This window comes from Phoenix dactylifera, chromosome 2 (genome assembly GCF_051530095.1).
Source record: "Phoenix dactylifera cultivar Ajwa chromosome 2, Ajwa_hap1_PhDact_Kaust_v1.1, whole genome shotgun sequence".
Taxonomy (NCBI): domain Eukaryota; kingdom Viridiplantae; phylum Streptophyta; class Magnoliopsida; order Arecales; family Arecaceae; genus Phoenix; species Phoenix dactylifera.
The window spans coordinates 50,672,870-50,686,559 of NC_143191.1; the positions used below are offsets into that span (position 1 = coordinate 50,672,870).

Sequence of the window (13,690 nt, forward strand, 5' to 3'; positions counted from 1 at the left end):
CAGTTCGCCAAGTCGTCTCTTGCCTGCCCATGGATTCAGCAGCAGTTTGAAAAGTTGACCTATTCGGGAATCTCCGAATCTATGCTTATTTTCAACTTCACGAAGCATTTCATCACTTGCTACGCCCTTCCTCGACTCTGGATGCCTAGGTATCCACCGTAAACCTTTCCTCATTTGAACCTTGCCATTAACATTAAGGCTATACATCATTGAAAGATGAGGATGAAGCGCCGGCGAGGGGGGAAGGGAAGGTTTTTGTAAGCGAGACAGAGCAGCTTGCAAGAGATGATGGAAGAGAAGGGTGCGCTAGCACCGGCGGAGAGGCGGGTTGGTGCACCAGCCTGATCAAGTTGTAATTCATTCTATTAGCAAAAATTAAAGGTGTCGCAATGCTTCTAAAGTGTAGAAGGGCCAATCCTCTACTTGGTTTAGTCCAAGTTGCTGGAAGGAAAGGAATTCTCAAACCAAGCAAACACATTTAGATCATGCAACGGTAGCTCAAAAGTCACAAATGAGATTATGTACCAGGTAACATCATCCGGAGTGGAATCTGAGAGGCAAGTGAAACTAGCAACCTTTTAAGTATGCTTTGAATCATTGATGAGTTGGTGTGCAAGCTTAACAATTTATATGCAAGTTGAATGGTGCAATCTGTAATGTTGCTGCAAAATGAGGCAAGTTCTGTAGACGTTCAACTGTGAGAGAATAAGAGTATATAAATTCTGGAACTTACCTTCTTGTTGCATCGGAAATCACGCTTGGGCAGGAAATGCAAAGGTAAGTTGAAGGTGCTGGAGCTTTTCACCAGCAAGAACAACTTGGATGGGCCTACAAGTAATAAAAATTACTTTTTGAAACAGATTAATTTATTTTCTGCATTGAAATGAAAATGACATATCAGTTAATAATTTTTTAAAAAAATAAAAAACTGCATGGGAAGAACTTCCTGCACCACTTGATACTAGGGCTCAAATAGCCTGCTCATAGTTCAAAGTTAACAGAAAGGGAAATCATTTTGCATGATGGAACAGAGAATATGGCAGTAAAAGAAATTAACCTTTCTTAAAAGAGCTCCGGCTCCTTTGCACTTCCAGATCAAATTTCCCATGGGAAAATAACATCTGGTAAAAACATTTTGAGGCCATAGAGAACTTGCTTTAAGAACAAAAGTAACTCCTTGGGTGCTAGGTATTTCATCGAGTGCCTGTTGGATAGCGGAAAGTAGACTGGAAATGGGATTCATAAATTTTTCCAGCCTCCTCATCCCATGTTTCATCTCTCTTTTTTCTCAAGTTACTCTTCTGCCTTCAGTCTCATCCTAGAACCCAAAGGTACAATGGTTAGAATATTATGTCTCAAAACTTCAGTACTGATGTTAACATACCAAGTTCATGTTCGTCTCCTTTATAGTGTTGCAAAATACTGAAAAAGTGATAACGGGAATGTAATGAAATGTTTCAACTCGTATTAATTTCTGTGAGAGACGGGAACAACAAGGACAATGACTACTATATAGAAATCCAAGTAGATGGGAAACTCATGCTTGTTAGCATTAGAAAGTTCTTTTTCTATTTTGGAGATACTAAAAGAAGCTTTCAAGATGCTTTTGTACTTCAGTTGCTGATTTGCTGATGATGTTCAAAGCTTGCAGGTTAATTAATAAAATTTATACTAGTTAGTATTTTTATAGGTGAACAAAGATAGGTGGGTTGTGATGTGTTTTTAAATTTTAAAACAACAAATTATGATTTCACAAAGTTATATATTTGGTTCTGCAATCAGATCCAAAAGTTTTCTAATATAATAGAATTAGAGATTCCTATTTTTGTAGACCTTTCTCGTGTCTTATCTCTTGTTAATTTCCATTCTAGATCTTTATCTATATGACGACTAGACGAGTACCACTTTCCTACTGCTAAAATAGACCTGGTGTCAAGTGATAGAAATCGGCACCTCAATCTTGCCTTGCCTAAAATATCAACTTGCAAAATTTAAAGATTTGGAATCAAGAAAAAATGATAGATTCCTGTTTTTGAAATTAATAACCTTCAGATGCAGCCTAAAATTTAGATCTACAGGATTTTTCCGACAACTTGCACAAGTCAAGGCCAAGTTATAGAGGACTCTTTCTTCCATTATAGATCTTTATCTATATAAAGACCAGACGAGTACCACTTTCCTACTGCTAAAATAGACCTAGTGTCAAGTGATAGAAATCGGCACCTCAATCTTGCCTTGTCTAAAATATCAACTTGCAAAATTTAAAGATTTGGAATCAAGAAAAAATGATAAATTCCCGTTTTTGAAATTAATAACCTTCAGATGTAGCCTAAAATTTAGATTTACAGGATTTTTCCGACAACTTGCACAAGTCATGGCCAAGTTATGGAGGACTTTTTTTTCCATTCTAGATCTTTATCTATATGACGACCAGACGAGTACCACTTTCCTACTGCTGAAATAGACCTGGTGTCAAGTGATAGAAATCGGCACCTCAATCTTGCCTTGTCTAAAATATCAACTTGCAAAATTTAAAGATTTGAAATTAAGAAAAAATGACAGATTTCTGTTTTTGAAATTAATAACCTTCAGATGCAGCCTAAAATTTAGATCCACAGGATTTTTCCGACAACTTGCACAAGCCAAGGCCAAGTTATGGAGGACTGTTTCCACCAATTTACAACCTTGTTGCAATGAAACAGGAAGTGATCCAAGGTTTTAGTGGCAATGCCACAATGGGGGGATGTCAGATTTCCCCATTCCTCAACCATGCAACATATCTAACAGTAGGCTAATGCTCCCTTCCTAACTCCCAAAGAAAACAATTCACCCTGCAACAATTCCGATGAATGGCAAACTTACATCTATTTACATGTATCTTAGACCCCGGTAATAACGATGTGCGAGTCTCCCTCCAACTCTTTGGAAAAAATAAATCCAAAAATTCTATCAATTGGAGTGCACCATAACCTAATTTACATTGAATTCCTCTCCTACTCTTTCTTTTGTTGCTTCGAGAAACAGGGTGGAAAGGTTACCGACCAAGATTGAACTCAAATAGAGAGATGCCAATAAGTTCAGCTAGGGCTGCACGTGGCCTCATCTGATCCACTTCTGATCTATAGCCAATCTGAAAAGAGTTAGATCCTATGAAGCACAGACATGTACAGAACTTTGGACCTACTTTAAACCCCAAAATCTAACGGATTTATAAAATAATTATTAACCGAAAAGGATGAAATTTTGATTTAATTTTTCGATCTGATACAAATATTATTTGAATTTGGGATGTACTAATGCCCAATCCAACCTGACCTGTTTATAGCCCTATAACCAAATTCTTAACAGTATAGTTCATGGTTATCTACTTCACTGAAACATAAATTGAGCATGAACTGAAACATAAATTGTATCACTTCGGAATACGATTAGAAATTTCCTTAGAACGGTTGGTCGATTAAATTCACTTAATCTCATCATCTTTCTTGTAAAGTACATATAATAAAAATATAAAAAAAATGAATTTTTAAATCCTTCCAAAGTAAAACTAAATCATTAGCAAAAAATGTGAATCACAAAGTAGAATCCATACCAAGCGAACAAACCAACCAGGTAACTGCGGGCCAGCATTGAATCAAACATCTTAGCTTTTTTCACCCAACATTGGGGTTTTGGATTTGCCTCAAACTACATGATCCAAACGGGTCATTGTTGTGAGAGACACTGTAAGGAGCATGATTCAGGTTTCCACTCCCATAGACCAAAAAGAGTTCTAAACATTCCAACCCCTACCAAAAGAAAAAACAAGGAAAAAGGGGGGAAAAAAAGGGGAAGAGCTTTGAACATATATACATGCACGCAAGGAATCCAGAGATGACGTGAAACCATACAACATGATTAGTTCCTAGCCACAATGCAAAGGGTGTGAAACCACAGCAGATGCAAATGATGCAGACAGCACTTGCGTCATGCCACCACCACTCCATGAATAGCTTGCAAATCCCAATAATTCTCTCTACCAAAGTAGTCCTAATTAGACATTGCTTCCTGCACCCCAAAAGAAATGATTATGAGAAGTTATGATCGAATCATTTGGAAACATAAGCAAACCTATATGAAATGTTCTAGCAAATGAACCAGCTATACAATGCAGATGTCATTGGACAAAAGTAATCACTTGGCCCTCACAAATGGATTTGAACAACATGTTGTTCCACGAATTTACATCTATAATGCATAAAAACCTGTTGCTCTAAAAGTATGAATAGCTACAAAGCTTTTCAGTGCAGTCAAATTAGAATATTTCACATGCAATAAAAAATAATGAAGGGAAACATAAGAAAATGAAGACCAATCGGGAGGCATGAGGCCTTGCGATGGCAGGCAGGAATCTCTTTTCCTCTTTATTAGATCAGTAGACAAGATTCATGTATTATTCCCAAATTCAAATGGTATTTGAATTTTCAATTGAATTGCAGGTGAATGTCAAGTTTTTAAAAGCAGCTTGGGAAACTGGCTGCGGATTTTTAGTCCACTGGATTAAATATAAAACCAGGTTCAAGCCAATCAAAAACCATGACTTATTCAAGAGATACCTTTAGTCCTAGAAGTTCCTGCTTGACCACCGGCATCCTGCTGCGAAACTCTCATTGATCTGAGCTTGGACGCAGAAGACCTGAATGCGTGTATTAGAGGCTGTCTTTCTTCTTCATCTTCTTCATCTCGATCATTTTGATCTGATTCGCTAATAGAATCTTCTTCACTTGAAGTATGCCCTTCAAAAAGTTTCTTGCCCTGCAGATTTCTTGCCTTCCTTGGACGGCCCCTGCGTTTTCCGGCCTTCCCTTCTTTTTCATCTGCATTAAATTCATAGTGTTAACTCCATTTTTTGACTGTTGGCACAAACAATACAAAATGCAAATGCTTTAGAAACTTTAAATATATGGAAATCCACATTTAATAAAAGAAGTATCTTGTTTAACATTAGATGATGTCAGGTTTATGGTGATCCTCTATACAGTTTTCTGTTGTGTCTGTAGAGTAAAGATATTTCATGTACACTAGACAGATCAGCTGTCCATTTATCTGGGTTTTGTTAAGGTTGGCACTGCTGTGTCGAATCAGATCAAGACAGCTAGCTTAACGTACTAATATTTGATATCTTTTAGGAAGTAACTGGATGTCCTCATGGCATCTCTCAAAGTGTCAAACCAATAAATATCACATTTTTAATATTGAACATGAAACTTCAGAAAGAAATAATAAGCAGACCGGCACAGGTCCTGGGGCACAGATAAGATCATATTTGGTTTAACATTGACATTTAGTGTATGTACCTTGCAAAGCATCATTCTTCACGTATTTCTCGTGTAAGTGCTCAACAAAAGTAAAGTAGGGGCGCCAGCCACTGGGATCTTCATCTGTGTTTACATTCTCTGATCTCTTCTCAACATCTTTCAGGCTACTTGCAAACAAATTAGGGGTCAATGCATGCCTCTGCAAAGCACATACTATAATTTACGGAGCACGAGTCAGTAAAAGGACTACAGCTTACATGTCTAAGACATCTGATGTGGGAAGTTTTGACACAAATGGAAGGACAGCTCCCTCCAAAAATGACAACTGCTTTGGAGCATCCTCAAAAGCAAATGAAATACCAGCCTTGACTATTTTTAGGATCTCTAATTTATGCTTGTTGCGAGCTGCACCCATGAATGTTCCCGAGAGCCGGGCAGCCAGATCCTTACAATCCGAATAGGACTTGCTTGCCAAGGATTCATTATCACTCCTGGAAAGATCTACTACATGCCGCTGATAGGCCTAATCAAAGAAACAAGAAATGATTAAAGTGTGCAATGGCAGGGATAAAATACAATGAGTGTGCTTGTACGCATACATGTGTGTGTATGTGCTTGTGCCTATAAGTGCATGCATTCACAGTTAAGCGCATGTGCATGTGCATGTATGCGTGCGTGCATGTCTCTGTGCATGTGTCATTTGTCATTTTTCATTGAAACTGACAATGGCATAATGGTCATTTATCATTGAAACTGAGATCCATGTCAACCTGGTAAATTATCAATATCAACTGTATCGTTCCATGTAAAATGACTAACAAGCATAAAAAAGAAACTAGTACATACCCTTTTTAATGCCTCCAGAAAAATAGTAGGGATGTCATCATTGGCATTTTTCTTTAGAACTGTAATCAGATGCTTGATTATTTCCATAATGCTTGTTCCATGCATCACAAAATGTGAAATAATCACTGGACCAAGATAGTCCTGCAAGAACTTAAAATGTTAAAATATAACATCCCAGAACATAAGTTAGTAAGTAGTTCCCTGGGAAAAGGATGCCTTTCTTGTTCAGTTGTTCAACTAATTAGATCAAGCTTTAACATAGTAGAATTTAAGTTTTCCAACCAGGACTTGACTAAAAGCAAATAAATATATGTGAAGAAACCTTTCAACATTCAACACGTCAACTAACTCATTTCCAGTTTACTGGAATTGCTGTCATTCAAGTGAAAGAACAGAACCTTTGAAGTAACATTGGCCTTTCTAAATTTGATGATCAAAACAGATTTTGTCCTGCATCATATGGTGCCTCGAGGGGGACAAAATAACCTATGATTAAAAGAAAACATTTGTGCAGGCAGCAGAACATACTTGTCTACTCTTACACTATTCAATTTGTATTTCACAAGGGTGGTATAACTACAGACTAACCTATGATTAAAAAGAGAACAATTGTGCAGGCAGCAGCACATACTTGTCTAATCTTACACTATTCAATTTTGTATTGGACAAGGTTGGTATCAAGGATTGCCGAACCGGACCATACCATCCGGTTCGGGCCAAACCGAGCTGACACGGTCTCTGACCGGGTCGGTTCGTGCATGGAAAACGGTTTTGGTCCCGCCAGCCAGAACCAAACGGTTCCATCCAGTTTGGCTAGGACTCGGTGCGTGCAGATGCATGAACCAGGCCAAGGATTGCCGAACCAAGCCAACCGGTTCGGTTCAAACCGGTACCGAACTGGACCGGGCGCCGACCGGTACGGCACCCGGTACTGGTTCGGCAATCTTTGGTTGGTATAACTCAGGTCGATCACTACTATCTCTGTCATTATTCAACAAGCTATGAGCCAGACATGTCTCTGGCCATGTAATTTGTTGCAAGCAACTCTGCAAGAACAATACTACCTGAAACTAGGCATGAACCACTAAAGGCTATCTTCAAATATATTATTTCCCAAAACCAAATCACAGAATGCATAAAATGCTTCATTGCTTATTGTCCTTCCAATACAAATGATAATCCAGCCCTTTCTAGAGTATGAGATCAAGAGAACATTAACCATACCTTAAAATGATCGTGCTTACCTTAGGAACTGCATCAGTGGCTACCAACTTTGCAGCCGCAATCATAACTGCATCTCGGTTGGTCTCTTCAATGTATTCTTCATTTGCATCTTCATCTTCAGTCTCATCTGCTAGTTACAAAGACAAATGACTTCAATTTTTAATTACAGATAAAAAAGTGAGAAAGCAGAATTTGATAAAGCCTTCCATATAAATTATCTTTTGGGACAAATTATAATATATTTACAATACAGAAATGCTTCTGGACTACAAAGAACCTGAAATATTCAGCTGCTGTTCACAAAGGCTCCAAAATTTTTGAAGGAAAGACAAATCTGGACAATATCCTAGACTTTCCAGCCTTGTGGAAGAGTACTTTGACATTTTGAATAGACACCACATCTCTGCTAGTATGATACAAACCTATCATCGAACAAGACAGTTATCAAATAAACCATTCTTTCAGTAGAACTAAAAGGAAATAGATCCATCAGGATAAGTGCATTGTGGTTGGAAGGCAATGTGGTTATTGAAGTTTGTTTACTATATGAAAACTTACTCTTGAGGAAAGCACACCCCAACTTCTTCCCTCCTTTTGAACTTCAGGCAGGGTCTCGGTGAAGTATTCTAGTTGATCAAACAGTGTATTTCGCTTTAACAAAAGTGCAGTAACAGATGCTTCTGGAGGATTTTCACTATCCAGAGACTGCAGACACCATGCTACATGCAGATACATGTTGAGAAGAAGAAAGCTTTTTACCTGAAAGAAATGAAGAATATCATCAAACATATCTGAACAAGAAAATAAGTTCATACAACTCTTTACATGCCTCATTATCCATATCTTTCAGATCCCTGAGGATGTTGGCCATATCTTCATATAAGCCATCACTTGAAACAAATTTTGTCAGTTGAAGCTCATAGAACCGCTTCAAATTAACCAGAAGGGAGTATTCATCATCACCCGCCTGCAAGCATTCATGTGTTATATTTTCCTTGGCAGCATTGAAGGAAATATAGAGATAACTTACACATACCGCTACTTCCTTCATTGCAGATTTTAGCTTTACTATCAGCTCATTCTCAAGATTCTTCCGTTTATTTTGTGCATAATCTTGCAGGTCGGCTTGACTTTCAGTAGAACAGAAAGTGATAGCCTTAATACACGATCTCAAAGCATCCTTCTCACCATGTTTGAAGAAAGCATCGGTTATGAGTTCCAGAATAGTCTTAAAATTCTGAAATGGCAGATAACAGAAATCAGCTTATAGTATATCTAAGTAATATTGAAGAATACACACATTCAGAAAGACAAAAAACCAACCTGCTCCTGCCTTTTCAAAGAATAAAGCTCAAGTTTCAAAAGTAATACAATCTCAACCAAAGGTGAAATCTTTGCTTTGTCAGCTATGTATTTGTGTAAAAGCTGCGGATAGTTCTTCATCATGGCACCAGTTATTTCTCGTCTACTATTTTCCAATGCTTCCTGCAAAACTATATCACTTTAGGAATTGCAGATATTTCTCCTAACTGCTTTATCCAGTACAGAAAGTATGAACAAAGAAAGAAACAAATACCAAAAACACGTTTTCATTGCAGAAGACCAAATTTCAGCAGTAACAAGAACAACGAGAGTGAATTATAAAGAGAGATGGGACTCCATGGATGAACAGGTAAACACAACAAAATATCCCGCCAGATTAGGCCTAAAAGACATCCAAAATTAATGAAAACATAATTTAACCAATCAAAATATAACATGATCAACCAATCAAAGAGCACAACATATCACCACGAAGGGAGGTAGCAAAACCATGGCCTGATGCCACACTGTTGGTTTGGAGTAGGCTGTTAAGCTCTAGCAAGACTAAGGCAACTCAGTTTAGCAAAGGTACCAGCTTGAGGGAAGCTTATGGCAACTTTATCCAATGGTCAAAAACAATGGAGGACTCTCGATAGTAGACCTTAGAAGTTGGACAATGGAAGCTTGGAAGAACAATTCACTGATTTCAGAAGAGAAGATTTAGGGAAACATATTGATGAATTGATATGAAGACAGTAGTCTACTAATGGGTCAAATATTTCCGATAAATACACTTACAGAAGACTGTTCAACAATTATGATAGAAAGAAACCAGAGCCAGAGATAGTTTTAACTTCTCATATGTATATAAGAACATCATCTATAATTCCAACTTTTTCTGTGATAACAGTACTCTAGAGACTCAAACTCCCATGCATAAGTTGTAAGATTGAACATCCAAAGTACCACTTTATGGAGGTCATTCTTTGATGCGCTTGCCCAGTTCGGTTGGTTCAGATATATGGGACTATATAAGCCAAACACATACATGAATCTGAAATAGGCAGAGGCATAGTGGTAAAGTTCTACAAATATTTATATTGCAGTTAAAAGTTTAGTTGTTGGGACAGGATTAATCAGATTCTAGCAAGATTCAACTATCTATTTACATGGCAAATCCATCATTAAAACCTTCACTAACATGAAGCTTATACCATATTACAATTATGAGATAGTTAAAACATGTAGTTACAGATATAGCATCCTTACTGTTATCAGGCAAACTTAAATGATCATACCTTCTGAGCTTTAGTATAATACTGCTTTCGATTGTCTGTAGCAGGAACAATCTTTTCTCCAACAGCTTTCCTGGCAGATGCATAGAGCAGTCGAACCAGGTTGGTTGCATCGACGTCAGTAAGTTCAATCATTGGATTCTCATCAAGGAGCATAGATATGATGCACTTCCAATCCTGCAAAATAGATCAAAGCAATTAACAGGAATGGTGCTAAAGAATTTAGTAGTAGCAATTTTGGATTTTTTTTTAATGTAAATGTAATCATTCTAATTTCCAAAAACAAAGAAGGTCAATCCTGTCTTATTCAGAAATATACTTTCATGGCCTTCATGTCATCCCAAACATCATCAATGACATATGCACTCAGGATTGGATCATCAGGAAATTCTCGTAAAATTTGTAGCATTCTTCCCAGATGAACCTCAGAGGACTCATTATCGCCACCTGGATATATGATTGGCATATCAATGAATCTTCAATTATATTGACCAATTTCTGAAAAGAATATATGATGCAGTCCTAATTGGGAATTTTTACCTTTTTGTGCAATCAAGTGATCATATACTAATTCTCCAATGGCACGCCTAATCATGGGTGGTTCATCAATGAGCAAATCATATAAAGGACCCAATTCATCATCTGATAGAAGCTGATGTCTGGAAAGGCAAGAAAGGAGAATTCTCTTCAGTATGAACTCACAGGTCACATGAAATTACTGCTAGAGAATATTCAGAAGACAAAAGCAATGCTCAATTACCTCAGTAGTTGTTTCAGAAGTCCTATGGCTGACACAGCCACAGAAATATCGATGTCATCAGCAAGCTCGATCATTCTGTTGCAAAATCTCTCAGTAAAAAGCCCAAGCAATGGCACATTATCATCCACCTCATAAAGACTTTGCAGAGAAAGGACCGAAGTTTTTCTCACCGCAGCACTCTTCAGAAGCAATTAGAAGAGAAACTAATTAGGTTTGTAAAATGCACAAAATGATGTCCAAGAATAAGGCAAAAAAAAAATCAGAAAACACTGGAATGCAAGAAACCTGCCTTGTCATTTAGTGTCCAACCTAGATATTTTAAGTATAAGTCCTGCAAGAAAAGTGATGGATATGATACAATCCAGATACCAAGAGATTTGATGCATAACATCCGTATTTCTGCATCAACATCTCGGTATCTGTGCATAAATAACCTACAAAACAAAAAATATAGATTACATACCCCAAAAAATGAAGAACACCCTCAATAAACACATTACAGCAATTATAGAATCTCAATGGAAGTATGTCTCACCCTGTAAATATTTTGCGCATCATCTCCTCTGCCACAGTTATCTTTTCATGAGTCAGAGATAACCTTTTGTTGAGAGACTCCACACGAGGTCCATCATTCCGCTTCTTCTTTTCAGCATTCAGCTGTCTTTGAGTAGTTTCACGCTGCGCACTGAGTGTTTTAGCTACAGTTATAAAGGAAGTGACAAGCTGGAGGCCAACCAATGAGGCCGCTTGACGGTAGATCCTTGGAGGAGTACTGAAGCACACAACAAAAGAGAATCTAAGAAAAGGTTCTTGGAGGTGGACAGAAGTTTAGGTTTGGTCAGAACAACTCACCATGACAATGCAATTACATAATCCATGCATTTCTCAAAGAAGACCTTATCAAATAGTGGCCCATTCTGACATTCAAGAACCAAATTGTCCCAAAATGATGCAAGATTTTCCTTAAAGTTTTTGAGGTCTTTTTGTTTTGAGTTGTAATAATCTTCCACTTCACCCTATGATATAAACAACATTTTACTTAGAAAAACACAAATAAGGCAAGAATAGGGATGGAGCAAAACGAAAAACATGTCATGCTTTACTCTTCACATTCAAATATGGATTGGGAATACATTTTTAGCTAGCTCAACAAGAGCCACAACTACATCATCTACATCAGTCTCATCAAGGGAACCCGCATCAAGTTGGTACTTGGCGCCACAGGCCTGTCCATTTGCACCAAGTTCATCAATTTCAATAGATTACAGTAGTGGGACATTAAATAAATAAATAAATAGCCATCAAATGGGGCAAATTACCTCAAACAGCATCATTAGAATCTCAACCATTGCAGATTTGGGATCTGCTTCGTATCGCTCGACCCATTGTTTGACAGCATGGTTTATTAGCTTCCCATTAGATTTAATAATGTCTGTCAAAGTGCATTAAAAAAAAAAAACAAAGTTATATACTGTTACAACAATATAGGCACACATTTTTATGCCTCTGCTCATAGCAAAATAATTTGGATCCTAACTAATTTCTGGATGAGAGTACAAATCAAATATTTTTATTTAAGGCACACATTTGTATGCCTCTGCTCATAGCAAAATAATTTGAGTCCTAACTAATTTCTGGATGAGAGTACAAATCAAATATTTTTATTTAACAAAACAAAATGGATGTAGCGTGGAAGGAAAATACGTCAATTTCGTAGAAGAGGGAGATCAATATCTTTACTCTATGTATTTGCAAACACCCCACTCCCTTGGGGTGGAAGCCATCAAAAAACCACAATAATCAAGAGAAACAAAATGGTAAGATCAAGTCTAGAGGTCCGAGAAGGACATTTTTTATCATGATTAATCGGCAAACACCCAATCGATCATTCAAAAAATGGTGCAAAGACGGCAACACTCCATACCATATAAACTCCTTACTATGCATGCATTCTACATACCACTTGAAATTAACACAAGCTACTTGGAGCATATCGATGCATCCATGCGACATATTACCATTATCGTGACTATCCCAAGTATCCAACAATTATTAGCAACTTATCATAACAGAAGAAGAAAAAGCACACAGCATACTAAAATAGCGTCGCTCCAGACTTGAAGATTTACTCGCATAATCTCCGCAACGGAATCGTCACTTATAGTGGCTTGAATTTAAATTACTTCTATACAACAACGAATATTTCAATTAGAAATGAGCGCACAAACCGATCAAGCTCTGATCTTCCCTCCACCCGGCGGCCCGAACCGCAGCCCCGCGCTTCCTCTTAGCCTTGGGGGCGGGATCGTCGAGTCCGTCGAACGATCCGTCACCGCCGGACCCCTGGTCCCCATCAGTAGGGCTCTGGTCGGGCATCTCCCCAACCGAGCCGCTCGATTTGCTCGGCGCTCCGTCAGAGGACTCCAAAAACCTACCCCTCTTCTGCGCACAGTAAAATCCAAGAGTTACAGAAGATTTAAGGATGGGAATTAAGATCGAGCGAAGGATAAGAGGAAGGTGGAGTTCGCTGAAGACTGACCGGACGGCGGACGGACGTCTCCGAGGCGACGGCGGCGTTCTCCATCGCGGAGGAGAGGAAGAACTCTAAAAATTCTCAATTGGACCAAAACTGGATTAGAAGTTAGGGGAATGAGGACTGGAAACCTCGATCTAGGAGGGAAAACCCTAGAAATTTTGGAGGGAGATATAGACAAGGGAGCGAGGTTTGGCTTTTAACTCGAGAAGAGCCCGCGCACGTTAGCGAGAGACTGGGCTAGGGAAAGCCGCGAAGGAGATTGGGTCCCTACAGTAGGACGCTCTCGCAAAGAGAAGTAGGGGGGAAAACTTTTGTCAAACAACGAAAACTGAAACAAAAAACGATAGCCACCAAGTTGCCACCAAGTTGTAGCACAGATAGAATGAGGCTTTATTTTCATCAATGTTGTCCAAATTCAAAATGCGCAGAC

The 13,690-nt window shown here is 38.3% G+C and overlaps 1 protein-coding gene across 2 annotated transcripts; it reads right to left on the bottom strand.

Annotated features, from left to right (window-relative positions):
• Positions 1-3,629: 3,629 nt before the first annotated feature.
• Positions 3,630-13,623, bottom strand: SCC3 (sister-chromatid cohesion protein 3). Of its 2 annotated transcripts, none has more exons than XM_088716807.2 (22): positions 13,264-13,623; positions 12,953-13,166; positions 12,044-12,156; positions 11,858-11,950; positions 11,577-11,740; positions 11,260-11,496; positions 11,014-11,158; positions 10,725-10,903; positions 10,505-10,623; positions 10,284-10,411; positions 9,968-10,141; positions 8,691-8,852; positions 8,404-8,604; positions 8,197-8,334; positions 7,926-8,126; positions 7,645-7,789; positions 7,388-7,494; positions 6,144-6,284; positions 5,555-5,820; positions 5,337-5,461; positions 4,596-4,856; positions 3,630-4,047 (listed from the first exon to the last, which is right to left on the bottom strand). In XM_088716807.2, the coding sequence occupies exons 1-22, from the start codon at positions 13,306-13,308 to the stop codon at positions 4,034-4,036; spliced, it is 3,372 nt and encodes a 1,123-aa protein (XP_088572933.2). In that variant the 5' UTR covers positions 13,309-13,623; the 3' UTR covers positions 3,630-4,033. The 2 variants fall into 2 exon arrangements, with proteins under 2 accessions (XP_088572933.2, XP_008812653.2); XM_008814431.6 differs by having other exon boundaries at positions 7,388-7,497.
• Between the last annotated feature and the right edge of the window lie 67 nt (positions 13,624-13,690).